At 46.3% G+C, this 12,407-nt stretch overlaps 1 protein-coding gene across 2 annotated transcripts in view; it reads right to left on the reverse strand.

Moving 5' to 3' along the window:
- Positions 1–1,311: 1,311 nt before the first annotated feature.
- LOC118232297 (adenylate cyclase type 2-like) overlaps positions 1,312–12,407 on the reverse strand; it is an 18,951-nt gene continuing 7,855 nt past the window's right edge. Inside the window, exons 9-24 of one of the 2 annotated variants that reach the window (XM_035427175.1) lie at positions 11,882–12,407; positions 11,622–11,662; positions 11,173–11,217; positions 10,672–10,744; positions 9,616–9,713; positions 9,283–9,367; positions 8,890–9,027; positions 7,537–7,617; positions 7,279–7,457; positions 6,730–6,814; positions 6,412–6,570; positions 5,647–5,796; positions 5,411–5,515; positions 5,086–5,200; positions 3,170–3,294; positions 1,312–2,927 (exon numbers count right to left, since the gene is read on the reverse strand). The exon at positions 11,882–12,407 is cut by the window's right edge and continues 137 nt beyond it. In XM_035427175.1, the coding sequence (XP_035283066.1) occupies positions 2,805–2,927; positions 3,170–3,294; positions 5,086–5,200; positions 5,411–5,515; positions 5,647–5,796; positions 6,412–6,570; positions 6,730–6,814; positions 7,279–7,457; positions 7,537–7,617; positions 8,890–9,027; positions 9,283–9,367; positions 9,616–9,713; positions 10,672–10,744; positions 11,173–11,217; positions 11,622–11,662; positions 11,882–12,407 (2,128 nt within the window). In that variant the 3' untranslated portion in view covers positions 1,312–2,804. Of the gene's footprint in view, positions 2,928–3,169; positions 3,295–5,085; positions 5,201–5,410; positions 5,516–5,646; positions 5,797–6,411; positions 6,571–6,729; positions 6,815–7,278; positions 7,618–8,889; positions 9,028–9,282; positions 9,368–9,615; positions 9,714–10,671; positions 10,745–11,172; positions 11,218–11,621; positions 11,663–11,881 lie in introns of those variants that run through there. The other variant, XR_004766246.1, reaches the window with a different exon arrangement.

Here is a 12,407-nt window from a genome sequence, read left to right on the forward strand (position 1 = left end):
AGCGAAATCAATTGATTTAGCTGGTGGGCAGAAGAAATGCACGGCAGGACTTCTACTGTCTGACCCTGGACCTGTGTATGCGCAAGCACCCTGAATTAAAACCCGACACATGCCAATTTATTATCAATAACAAATCGACGAAACAAGAGTTATTCTCTCTGTAACTGTCAGAATGCTTTCCACATTCGTCAGCCAAAATAGCTTTTAATATATTCAGGACTATGTAACTTATTTGGTTTTATTTATTGCAGATTATTGTTACAATTGGTTATATACATACTGTCTGTAGAAAAAAATTCTTAGTAATTTTAATTTTGCCTAAACTTAAACCCATGTCCGCTTAACATTCGGACTCTCCCTATATTAGATCAACTATTTGTTTTTAAAAATAAATGTCTCAATTTCTAATTGGCTATGTAAGCTTAGGTATGTAGCTAGGTAAGCTGTTTATTTTAGTTTATTTTAGTTATTGCACTCATTCGTACTTGTTCAATTATTGCTTGTATTATTTGCATAGACTGCTTTGTTGCTGCTTTTGTTTGTGTTCAACAGATTAACCTAAAGAGTCCAAGTTAAACTACGCGGTCGCTCCCTGCACTTGGAACTGTACTTCCCTCTAGGGTTTTCAACACATTTGTCCCTGGTTACGGTTATACACTTTGTTGTACGTCGCTCTGGATAAGAGCGTCTGCCAAATGCCTGTAATATAAATATAATTAAATCAGAAACTGTGATACTTGACTATGCTGTTGAAGTGTCTATGGCGACCTCTAGAGGATAAATATTGAAATACAAGTTTAAATCCCTGCAGGTCACATGGTGGAGGCAAACTGATGGCCCGAATCACAACATGAAATCTGAAACATCACAAATTACAGACAACAATTTTATATGAAATTAAATATTTAATGTTTTGTAATAAAAATACAAATTAAATAAATTCATATTTAGCATTCACATACAGTAGGCAGTGTTTTAAATGATCCTTCATATTTAAATAATTTTACCAAGAGTGTTTAACCTCATGTTAAGAGCGATAATTATGAAGTTCAAGTATTTCATCGAGCTGAAACAAAAACTCTTTCCTGTCATTCTAAATATACATTTCAGTGGATCAGTGCTGACGCTCTGTTAGCATGTGGGTCAGTGTTGATGCTCTGTTAGCATGTGGATCAGTGCTGATGCTCTGTTAGCATGTGGATCAGTGCTGACACCCTGTTAGCGAGTGGGTCAGTGCTGATGCTCTGTTAGCGAGTGGGTCAGTGTTGATGCTCTGTTAGCATGTGGATCAGTGCTGACACTGTTAGCATGTGGATCAGTGTTGATGCTCTGTTAGCGAGTGGATCAGTGTTGATGCTCTGTTAGCGAGTGGATCAGTGTTGATGCTCTGTTAGCGAGTGGATCAGTGTTGATGCTCTGTTAGCATGTGGATCAGTGCTGACGCTCTGTTAGCATGTGGGTCAGTGCTGACAGTCTGTTAGCGAGTGGGTCAGTGTTGATGCTCTGTTAGCGAGTGGGTCAGTGCTGACACTCTGTTAGCGAGTGGGTCAGTGTTGATGCTCTGTTAGCGAGTGGGTCAGTGTTGATGCTCTGTTAGCGAGTGGGTCAGTGCTGATGCTCTGTTAGCGAGTGGGTCAGTGTTGATGCTCTGTTAGCGAGTGGGTCAGTGTTGATGCTCTGTTAGCGAGTAGGTCAGTGCTGATGCTCTGTTAGCGAGTGGGTCAGTGTTGATGCTCTGTTAGCATGTGGGTCAGTGTTGATGCTCTGTTAGCGAGTAGATCAGTGTTGATGCTCTGTTAGCGAGCGGATCAGTGCTGACGCTCTGTTAGCATGTGGATCAGTGCTGACACTCTGTTAGCGAGTGGGTCAGTGTTGATGCTCTGTTAGCGAGTAGATCAGTGTTGATGCTCTGTTAGCGAGCGGATCAGTGCTGACGCTCTGTTAGCATGTGGATCAGTGCTGACACTCTGTTAGCGAGTGGGTCAGTGTTGATGCTCTGTTAGCATGTGGGTCAGTGTTGATGCTCTGTTAGCGAGTAGGTCAGTGCTGACGCTCTGTTAGCGAGTAGGTCAGTGCTGACGCTCTGTTAGCGAGTGGGTCAGTGTTGATGCTCTGTTAGCGAGTGGGTCAGTGCTGACGCTCTGTTAGCGAGTGGATCAGTGCTGACGCTCTGTTAGCGAGTGGATCAGTGCTGGACGCTCTGTTAGCGAGTGGGCCAGTGGTGGCGCAGATCAGCACTGCAGGGTTGTCCATCAATGATGGAAAAAGGATTTAATCAGTGGTCAGTACTGAGGAAGTCAGTGCTGCGATATGCAGAGAGTAAGTGCAGTAGTAGTCAGTAGTCAGGTCAGTGGAGGTCAGTGCTCAGTCGTGGTCAGTGGTGGTCAGTAGTGGTCAGTGGTGGTCAGTAGCGGTCCATGTTGGTCAGTGGTGGTTAGTGATGGTCAGTAGTGGTCAGTGATGGTCAGTGGTGGTCAGTAGCGGTCAGTGATGGTCAGTGGTGGTCAGTAGCCGTCAGTAGCGGTCAGTAGTGGTCGGTAGTGGTCAGTGATGGTCAGTGGTGGTCAGTAGCGGTCCATGATGGTCAGTGGTGGTTAGTGATAGTCAGTAGTGGTTAGTGATGGTCAGTGGTGGTCAGTAGCAGTCCGTGATGGTCAGTGGTGGTCAGTAGCAGTCAGTGATGGTCAGTGGTGGTCAGTACCCATCAGTAGCGGTCAGTGGTGGTCAGCAGTGGTCAGTAGCGGTCAGTGATGGTCAGTAGTGGTCAGAAGCGGTCAGTAGTGGTCAGTAGCATTCAGTAGCGGTCAGTGGTGGTCAGTGTTGATAAAGTAAGTGGTCAGCTCTCCCTTGCCCTTGACGTTGATGACTCCCCGCAGAGTCACACTGTATCCTAGCGACTGCACCACCTGAGCCATCTCCTCCGTCACCTGCCAAACCATATAATTACATAAAACATATACCACAAAATTATATTATGCATATACCACATAATTACATAAATCATATACGACATAATGACATTATGCAAATACCACATAATTACATTATACATATACCACATAATTACATTATACATATACCACATCATTACATTATGCATATATCACATAATTACATAAAGCATATACCACATAATTACATACAGCATCTACCATCCTCCCTCTCTGACCTGAATCTTGTCCAGGACCCCCGTGCTATCCATCCTGCTGGCAACGTTGACAGTGTTCCCCCAGATATCATACTGGGGTTTATGAGCCCCAATCACCCCTGCGATCACCGGTCCCTGGTTCAGTCCTGCCCCAATCAGAGTGGTTAAGTTACAGGAATACGGCACTTCTGAGATCTTTATTTTCATCAGTACATGTACAGACAGATATGAGCATTATAGATCATGTGATCATGGCTGTGGGGGGTGTGGGGGGGGTTCTCCTCTGGCCCGCTCAGTGAAACAGGCTCACCCCGGGAAAAGGGTTCCAGCCAATCACACACGGGGGGTGTGGCCAGGACTGTATCCAATCACAGAGGACTAACCCCGAGCTCCCAGCACTCAGCGACAACCCAAAGCTCCCTGACACCCTGACCTCTGTTGTCAGTTGGACACGCAGTATCATCACCTAGGCAACAGGTAGTGACAGCAGTGGCTGACCCCTGACCCCACCCATTGACCCCTGACCCCTCCCGCTGTCACACAGGAGCATGAGGCAGTCAGATAGCTGGAGAAACAGCCGGCCCTGTTACAGTCATTTTTAACTGGCTGTACCTTTCACTTCACCTGTGTAAGGCACCAGCCTGTTCTACACCCGCTGTGACAATCCTTGTACCTAAGAACCCCAGGGTGCTTGAATGAGTATTGACCTGCTGCCTTGTCCTGGCCTGTCATGGAAACATTAGGCCCAACCCTAAGCCCAACCTTCACTAACTTACGCCCAACCCTAAGCCCAACCAGCACTAACTTAGGCCCAACCCTAAGCCCAACCAGCACTAACTTAGGCCCAACCCTAAGGCCAACCAGCACTAACTTAGGCCCAACCCTAAGCCCCACCAACCCTAGACAGATAGATAGCCATCTATCTGTCACACCATGTTCAGCACTGCACCACCGCCTTGCACAACAATGCAGGTTATGGGAGAACCTGGCAACCACTGGTAAGGCGGAGTTTTGATCAAAAGCAACTAGCCAGGTGATGTCATGCTTTCAGTTGGGATTGCAGTTCTCTCATTTGGACACTAGGTGGGGTATCAAATCACTTGTTGGTCCTTTAATTTCATTTTACAAAAGCTATATGACAAGTTATCACAACTTGGAGTCAAACAGTCTTTGTGTCTCTGAGTTCATGATTTTTTGCAATGTGGAACACAGGCCATTACAATTTGCAACAGATTACCCAAGCCTATGACTTTAAGCACTGGAGCCCCCCAAGGGTGTGTAGTGTCTCCTCTCCTCTACTTCCAGGGAGCAGACTCAAGCCAGAAAATCCAGGTTCAGAAACAGCAAATACACTGAGCTTCTTTGTACCTACACATTATATTACATTACCTTTATTTAGCAGACGCTTTTATCCAAAGCGACGTACAAAAGGGCATATCATGGTCATTGGAACAACTACAAAACACAGGCTCGATAAGGTACAATACTCATTTCATGCAGTTATTCATAGCCAAGAACACAGTTCAGTTAGGCAGTGACAATTATTAGTACCCTTATGCACTTCAGTACCCTTGTGTACTTTAGTACCCTTAAGGACTTCAGTACTCTTATGTACTACAGTACCCTTATGTACTTTAGTACCCTTATGCACTTCAGAAACCTTATGCATTTTAGTACCCTTAAGGACTTCAGTACTCTCATGTACTACAGTACCCTTATGTACTTTAGTACCCTTATGCACTTCAGTGCTCTTATGCACTTTAGTACCCTTATGCACTTCAGTACTCTTATGCACTTTAGTGCCCTTATGCACTTTAATGCCCTTATGCACTTCAGTACCCTTATGTACTTTAGTACCCCAAGGACTTCAGTATCCTTATGCATGTGTGTGTGCAGCAGCGTTTTCATTGTGAGACTGAAAAAGCATGTGTACATACCGATCCTCAGTTTGAAGTTGTTGAAGGAGTGTGTGTTGAAGTTTTCTAATTTGCCCATCAGAGCCAATGCAAAGTCCACCATAGTATGCACATGACTATATGTCATTCTAGAGTCCTGCAGGACACACACACAAACACACAGTACATTGTGTAAAGTCATAATGGCTCATTGGCATCTGCTGGGGAAGACAAAGATTAGTTCTTATTGGTTTATTGTAATCTGAATTGAACAGAGCTTGGATGTTCTCAGAGCATGATTCACACACAATGGCTCTTTCAGGGCAGATTTGTGTTTTTGTTGTTTCTTAGGAGGCTTCTCTGTCACCTGGCGCTCCTCTGTGTGAGTCTTGGTCAGGCCTGTGGCTGCCATGTATGTGCTGCCAATCGTCTTGATCTTCTCCACACTGCTGAACTTGGGTTCGGCCAGGAGCTGATAGAGGAACAGACACTGCTTACACCCAAACCTCACAGAAACCTTAATTTCCTCTGTGTAGAGGGAGTGTGGAGGGTGTGTGGAGGGTGTGTGTGGTAGTGCTGGCGAGAGAGGACATGGCAGGCTACCTCATCAAAGTCGGCGATCATCTCGTTCAGAGCGCGGAGACACTCCAGCCCGTTGTGGTTCACACTGCTCTCTGTGTAGAACTCCTTATAGAACTGCGGCACCGAGGCGAACATCACGCACACTGACTCACAGGACTGGCTGTACAAATCCTACAACAACCCACAACACAACATCACACACACACTCACACACACACCCACACACACACACACATACACATACACACACACGCACACACGCACACACATACACACACACAGACTGGCTGTACAAATCCTACAACAACCCACAACACAGCATCACACACACACACACGCACACACACACAGACTGGCTGTACAAATCCTACAACAACCCACAACACAACATCACACACACACTCACACACACACCCACACACACACACACATACACATACACACACACGCACACACGCACACACATACACACACACAGACTGGCTGTACAAATCCTACAACAACCCACAACACAGCATCACACACACACACACGCACACACACACAGACTGGCTGTACAAATCCTACAACAACCCACAACACAACATCACACACACACTCACACACACACACACACGCACACACACATACACACACACATACACAGACTCTCATACACACACACACACACACACAGATTGGCTGTACAAATACTACAACAACAAACAGTGTGGCCTGTACTTGCCTGGTTGTGGTCAGTATTACATAGTTGTAGTCAGAACTTGCCTGGTTGTGGTCAGTACTTGCCTGGTTGCAGTGGGCCTTGTCCATGAAGACCTTTGCCACATGCATGGGCAGGACATTATGCAGCAGCAGCTCATTGGCCTTCTGGATGGTCTCCATGGTCTCCTTTTCCTTCTGAAAACGCTGCCCCAACAGGAACTCCACACGGCACGCCACCTCACCCTGGAACACAGGCAACAAAGTTTAACATGCTCTCTCTCTCTCTCTCACACATGTACACACTCACACACATACAGTGCTGAGATATGTATGATTGGATATATTCATACATTGCTGGGCTGTGATTGGTTTCAGACATAGTGCTGGGTTGTAATTGGTTACCTGTCGGATCAGTATGAGGATAGTGAAGTAGAAAACGAAAAGCCAGATTCCAGCCATGACCTTGGGCTCCTTCAGCACAGCTGGCCTGAGTGAAAACAGAGCTGCTCAAATACACGATCAAATGCGCTCAAATGCACAATCAAATACACTCAAATACACGATCAAATGCGCTCAAATGCACAATCAAATACACTCAAATACACGATCAAATGCGCTCTAATGCACAATCAAATACACTCAAATACACTATGAAATGCTCGCAAATACACTCAAATACACTATTAAATGCACTCAAATACACAATCAAATACACTCAAATACACTATCAAATACACTCAAATACACAACCAAATACACTCAAATACACTATGAAATGCTCGCAAATACACTCAAATACACTATCAAATGCACTCAAATACACTATCAAATACACACACACACACACACACACATATATACACACGCACACACGCACACACACACACACACACACACACATATACACACGCACACACGCACACACACACACACACACAGGTGATGTCATACTGGCTTCCATTGCTGTAGAGCTGGTGGATGTAGCATTCAGAACGCAGGGCATAGACATGGAGGAAGAGAGCGAGGTAGACCACCACAGCCAGTGTGGCCAGGAAGAGCTTCACCTCCTGGCACACTCTGACAAACACCACCACCCCCAGCATGGCCAGCAAACATGTGTACAGGTAATACTACAGAGAGACAGAGAGCCAGGTCAGCATCATCATCATCATCATCATCATCATCATCACCATCATGCATGGTACTCACTGGCACAGTGTAGAGTTTGAAGGTCTCCAGCACTGATGCATTCTGGGGGAAACTGGAACAACTGGGCTCGGGGAGGAAGAACTGGGTGAACAGAGGTCAAAGGTCACTTCTCAGCATGTTACCTTGTCTCACTCAGTTTGAGTGCCCTATTTTTCCAGTCAAACGCTAGCAGTAATGCAAGAAGCAGGGAATTAGGGTGTGTCCAGCTCATTTTTTGTAATTTTGCGACTCCAGGCCTTGGTGCAATTGTAAATGAAGCTGGCTTGTGAAATATAGCTTGATAGCTAATTCTGTGACAGCCAAGTGGCTACCCACTGTCCCTGCTAAATAAATAAATAAATAAATAAATACACTGACTTTCTGAGAGCTGTATTTTATTGAACCACCCGACCTGTACAAACCTCTGAAACGTTTCAAAAGTTCATTCCAAAAGTTTGTTCATTGACCTAGTCCAGCCAAATACACAATTAAAAGCAAGTTGCCAATGTGTTCTGGACTCAATTTATGGAATAAGTATCCACGATTTTGACAAAAGCGTATCTTACACTATTTGATGAGTGTAGAGTTGATCCCCCACCTTCTCTGTGTCTATTTTTCAAGTAGCTTACACTATTAACTCCATGCAGATGCATTGCCAAAATAGCCATCATTGGATTGCATATACGAACACAGCATGCATTTAAAAAAGCCGATCTTAAATAAAATATTCAGATTGGTTATTTTTCAACACCAAACTTGCACAACACCACATGCTTCTATTGACACACCCCTTACTGTGCTGCCCGGCCCATGTCAATGTAAATGGGGTTACCACAGACCACGAAACTACCAAACCTGGCGTGTGTCTAACTGTAACTCAGTCTGAGTGTCTAACTGTAACTCAGTCTGAGTGTCTAACTGTATCTCAGTCTGAGTGTCTAACTGTAACTCAGTCTGAGTGTCTAACTGTAACTTAGACTGAGTGTGTCTAACTGTAACTCAGTCTGAGTGTCTAACTGTAACTCAGTCAGTCTGAGTGTGTCTAACTGTAACTCAGTCAGTCTGAGTGTGTCTAACTGTAACTCAGTCTGAGTGTCTAACTGTACCTTGTACAGTGTTCAGGGTGTATAGTGTTCCGGGTGTATGGTATTTAGAGTGTATGGTGTTTAAGGTGTATGGTGGTAAGGGTGTACGGCATTCAGGGTGTATGGTGTTCAGAGCGTACAGTGTTCAGGGTATATGGTGTTAAGGGCCTACGGTGTTCAGGGTGTATGGTGTTCAGGGTGTAAGGTGTTTAGGGTGTATGGTGTTAAGGGCCTACGGTGTTCAGGGTGTATGGTGTTCAGGGCCTACGGTGTTCAGGGTGGAACTCACAAAGTTAAGGATGGCCATGAGCAGAGTGATCAGAACACAGAAGGAAACCAGGAAGAGTCGCAGCGCCGCCCTGGTGGAGACGAGCTGTGACAGCGAGGTCACACACTGCACACCCTGAGGCATCTTAGAGCGCCACGGCTGCAACAGACACAGTTACACACACAGTTACACTACATACACACACACACACACACACACTGTTACACCACACACACACACACACAGTTACACCACATACACACACACACAGTTACACCACATACACATACACACACACACACACACACAGTTACACCACATACACACACACACACACACACACACACACACACACACACACGCTCACACAGTTACACCACATGCACTCACACACACACAAAAGCTCAGAGTTACCTGCAGGTATCCAGTGAAGACGATAAAGAGCAGGAACACAAGAACAGGGAAGGTGACACCGTATGAGATTCCCAGAGCAGCGTTCCTGAGGGGAGGGAGGAGAGGGGCAGAGAGGGGAGGAGTGGGGGAGAGGGGCAGAGAGGGGAGGAGTGGGGGAGAGGGGCAGAGAGGGGAGGAGTGGGGGAGAGGGGCAGAGAGGGGAGGAGTGGGGGAGGGGGTCTCTACAGTGACTGCTTAAACACATCAGGTCAGAGTCCATGTGACTGTCCCACTTCCTTTCCTACCCCTCTCCGGGAATGAGCCCGAGCCCTGGGATTGGGGAACAGCACTCACTTTTGGGAGACCAGCATGTGGACCACGAACACACAGGTAAAGATGAGGGCAAGACAGCTGATGGACAGGTGCAGCTCCTCCAGGTCTGAGAAACGATACTGCAACACAACCCCACATTACCGCAACACAACCCAACATTACCGCAACACAACCCAACATTACTGCAACACAACCCAACTTACTGCAACACAACCCAACATTACTGCAACACAACCCAACATTACCGCAACACAACCCAACATTACTGCAACACAACCCAACATTACCGCAACACAACCCAACATTACTGCAACACAACCCAATATTATCGCAACCCAACTCAACATTACTGCAACACAACACAACATTGCTGCCACACAACCCAACGTTACTATAATACAACCTTAATTTATTGCAACATGACCCACAATTACTGTAACACAACCCAACATTACTGCAACACAATCCAACTTACTGCAATACAACCCAGCATTACTGCAACATAACCCAACATTACCACAACACAACACAACGTTACTGCAGCACAACACAACATTACTGCAATACAACCCAGCATTACTGCAACATAACCCAACATTACCACAACACAACACAACGTTACTGTAGCACAACACAACATTACTGCAACATAACCCAACATTACTGCAACACAACACAACATTACTGCCACACAACCCAACATTACTGCAACACAACCTAAAATTACTGTAACTCAATCCAACATCACTGTAACACATCCAAACATTACTGCAACACAACCCAACATTGCTGCAACATAACCTGAAATTACTGCAACCCAAACCAACATTACTGTAACACAACCAAACATTACTGCAACACAACCCAATATAAGTACAACACAACCCAACATAAATACAACACAACCCAACATTACTGCAATGAACCCAACATTACACCGCCCAATATTGTGGGGGACTGTATTGAAAGACTGGATTAGACAGATGGGGAACTGTGGTTTCAGACCTAGAGTATGACTGGATTTAAACGGGATTGGGCTGGGTGGACAGTACATTGGAATACACTGAAATCGTCTACCTTCTTCTCCAGGGAGAATTTATTGAAGAAGAGGGTCAAGAAGTTCAGCCTTGGTGTGTCAGCGTTCACCTTCCTATGAAGAGCAGAGACAGGGACTGCATCACCTTGGGAACAGCCTTTGAAACTCCCTGTCACCTTGGAAATAAACTTAGAGATTCACTGTCACCTTGAAAACAGACATAGAGACTCACTATCAGACTGAAAACAGATATAGAGACTCCCTGTCACCTTGGAAACAGAGTTAGAGATTAACTGTCACCTTGGAAACAAACTTAGACACTCACTATCAGACTGAAAACAGACATAGAGACTCCCTGTCACCTTGGAAACAGACTTAGAGGTTAATTATCACCTTGGAAACAGACTTAGAGACTCGCTATAAGACTGGAAACAGACATGGAGACTCCCTGTCACCTTGGAAACAGACTTAGAGGTTAATTATCACCTTGGAGACAGACTTAGAGATTCATTGTCACCCTGGAAACAGACTTAGAGACTCACTCAGGGCCCAGAGGATCTAGGGCTTCCAACACTGGAGATGGTTTCCTGGGACAGTGGGAGGGGATGGAGACATGATTAAAAACACAAGCTCAGGTGTGTTTGTTCCCCAGACATGTGACCCGGGGAAACATGTGACCTACATTTCAGTTCTTCTGCTCAAGGTCACTGCTGGCACTCTAACTGCAGTAATCACTGGAGAGCAGTGAAAGGAGCACAACCAATCATACACTTCGGGACCACCTGAAGAAGTTTTTGTCATAGCAGTGCAAATCAATGTGCAGTCTGCTGAACAAAGGGCCATTGTGTCTACAGGGTTGGCTCTAGTCTTGCACTTGAACACCTGACTCAGCTAATCAAGGTCTTGAGCAACACACCAGAACCTGCCAGGGCAGGATGTGGCAGTTGACGGCAGTCATTTTAAATGTGTTTTACAAATAAACTTGACTTACCAGTTTAGACTTCTATGCTCTGTCTGAGGTGACGGTCTCCTCTAAAAAATAAGCGTAAGAACATGTAACCCCAATGCGCTTCTAAGACCAGAAATGTGTGCATTCAAACACACACACACAAGAAAAAAACACACACCCATACCCACACACAAACATACAAACACACATGACAAAAAACAAACACACACATACTTGTGCACAGACATACAAGCAGAAATGCACATTCACATGCATCTCTAGGGTGAGGGGGCGTAGCTTACTGTCGACAGGTGAGCTGCCCTGGTAGAGACCGGCGGGGAATCAGGTGTGACCCTGGAAGTGGCCTCAGGATGGTGGGCGTGGCTGAGTTCAGAGAAGGGGCTGGTGGTGGGAGTGGCCTCAGGGTGGTGGGCGTGGCTGAGTTCGGAGAAAGGGCTTGTGGTGGGAGTGGCCTCAGGGTGGTGGGCGTGGCTGAGTTCAGAGAAGGGGCTGGTGGTGGGAGTGGCCTCAGGGTGGTGGGCGTGGCTGAGTTCAGAGAAAAGGTTGGTGGTGGGAGTGGCCTCAGGATGGTGGGTGTGGCTGAGTTCAGAGAAAGGGCTGGTGGTGGGAGTGGCCTCAGGGTGGTGGGTGTGGCTGAGTTCAGAGAAAGGGCTGGTGGTGGGAGCGGCCTCAGGGTGGTGGACGTGGCTGAAATCAGAGAAGGGGCTGGTGGTGGGAGTGGCCTCAGGGTGGTGGGCGTGGCTGAGTTCGGAGAAAGGGCTGGTGGTGGGAGTGGCCTCAGGGTGGTGGGCGTGGCTGAGTTCAGAG

Source organism: Anguilla anguilla, chromosome 7 (assembly GCF_013347855.1).
Source record: "Anguilla anguilla isolate fAngAng1 chromosome 7, fAngAng1.pri, whole genome shotgun sequence".
In the NCBI taxonomy this organism is placed as follows: domain Eukaryota; kingdom Metazoa; phylum Chordata; class Actinopteri; order Anguilliformes; family Anguillidae; genus Anguilla; species Anguilla anguilla.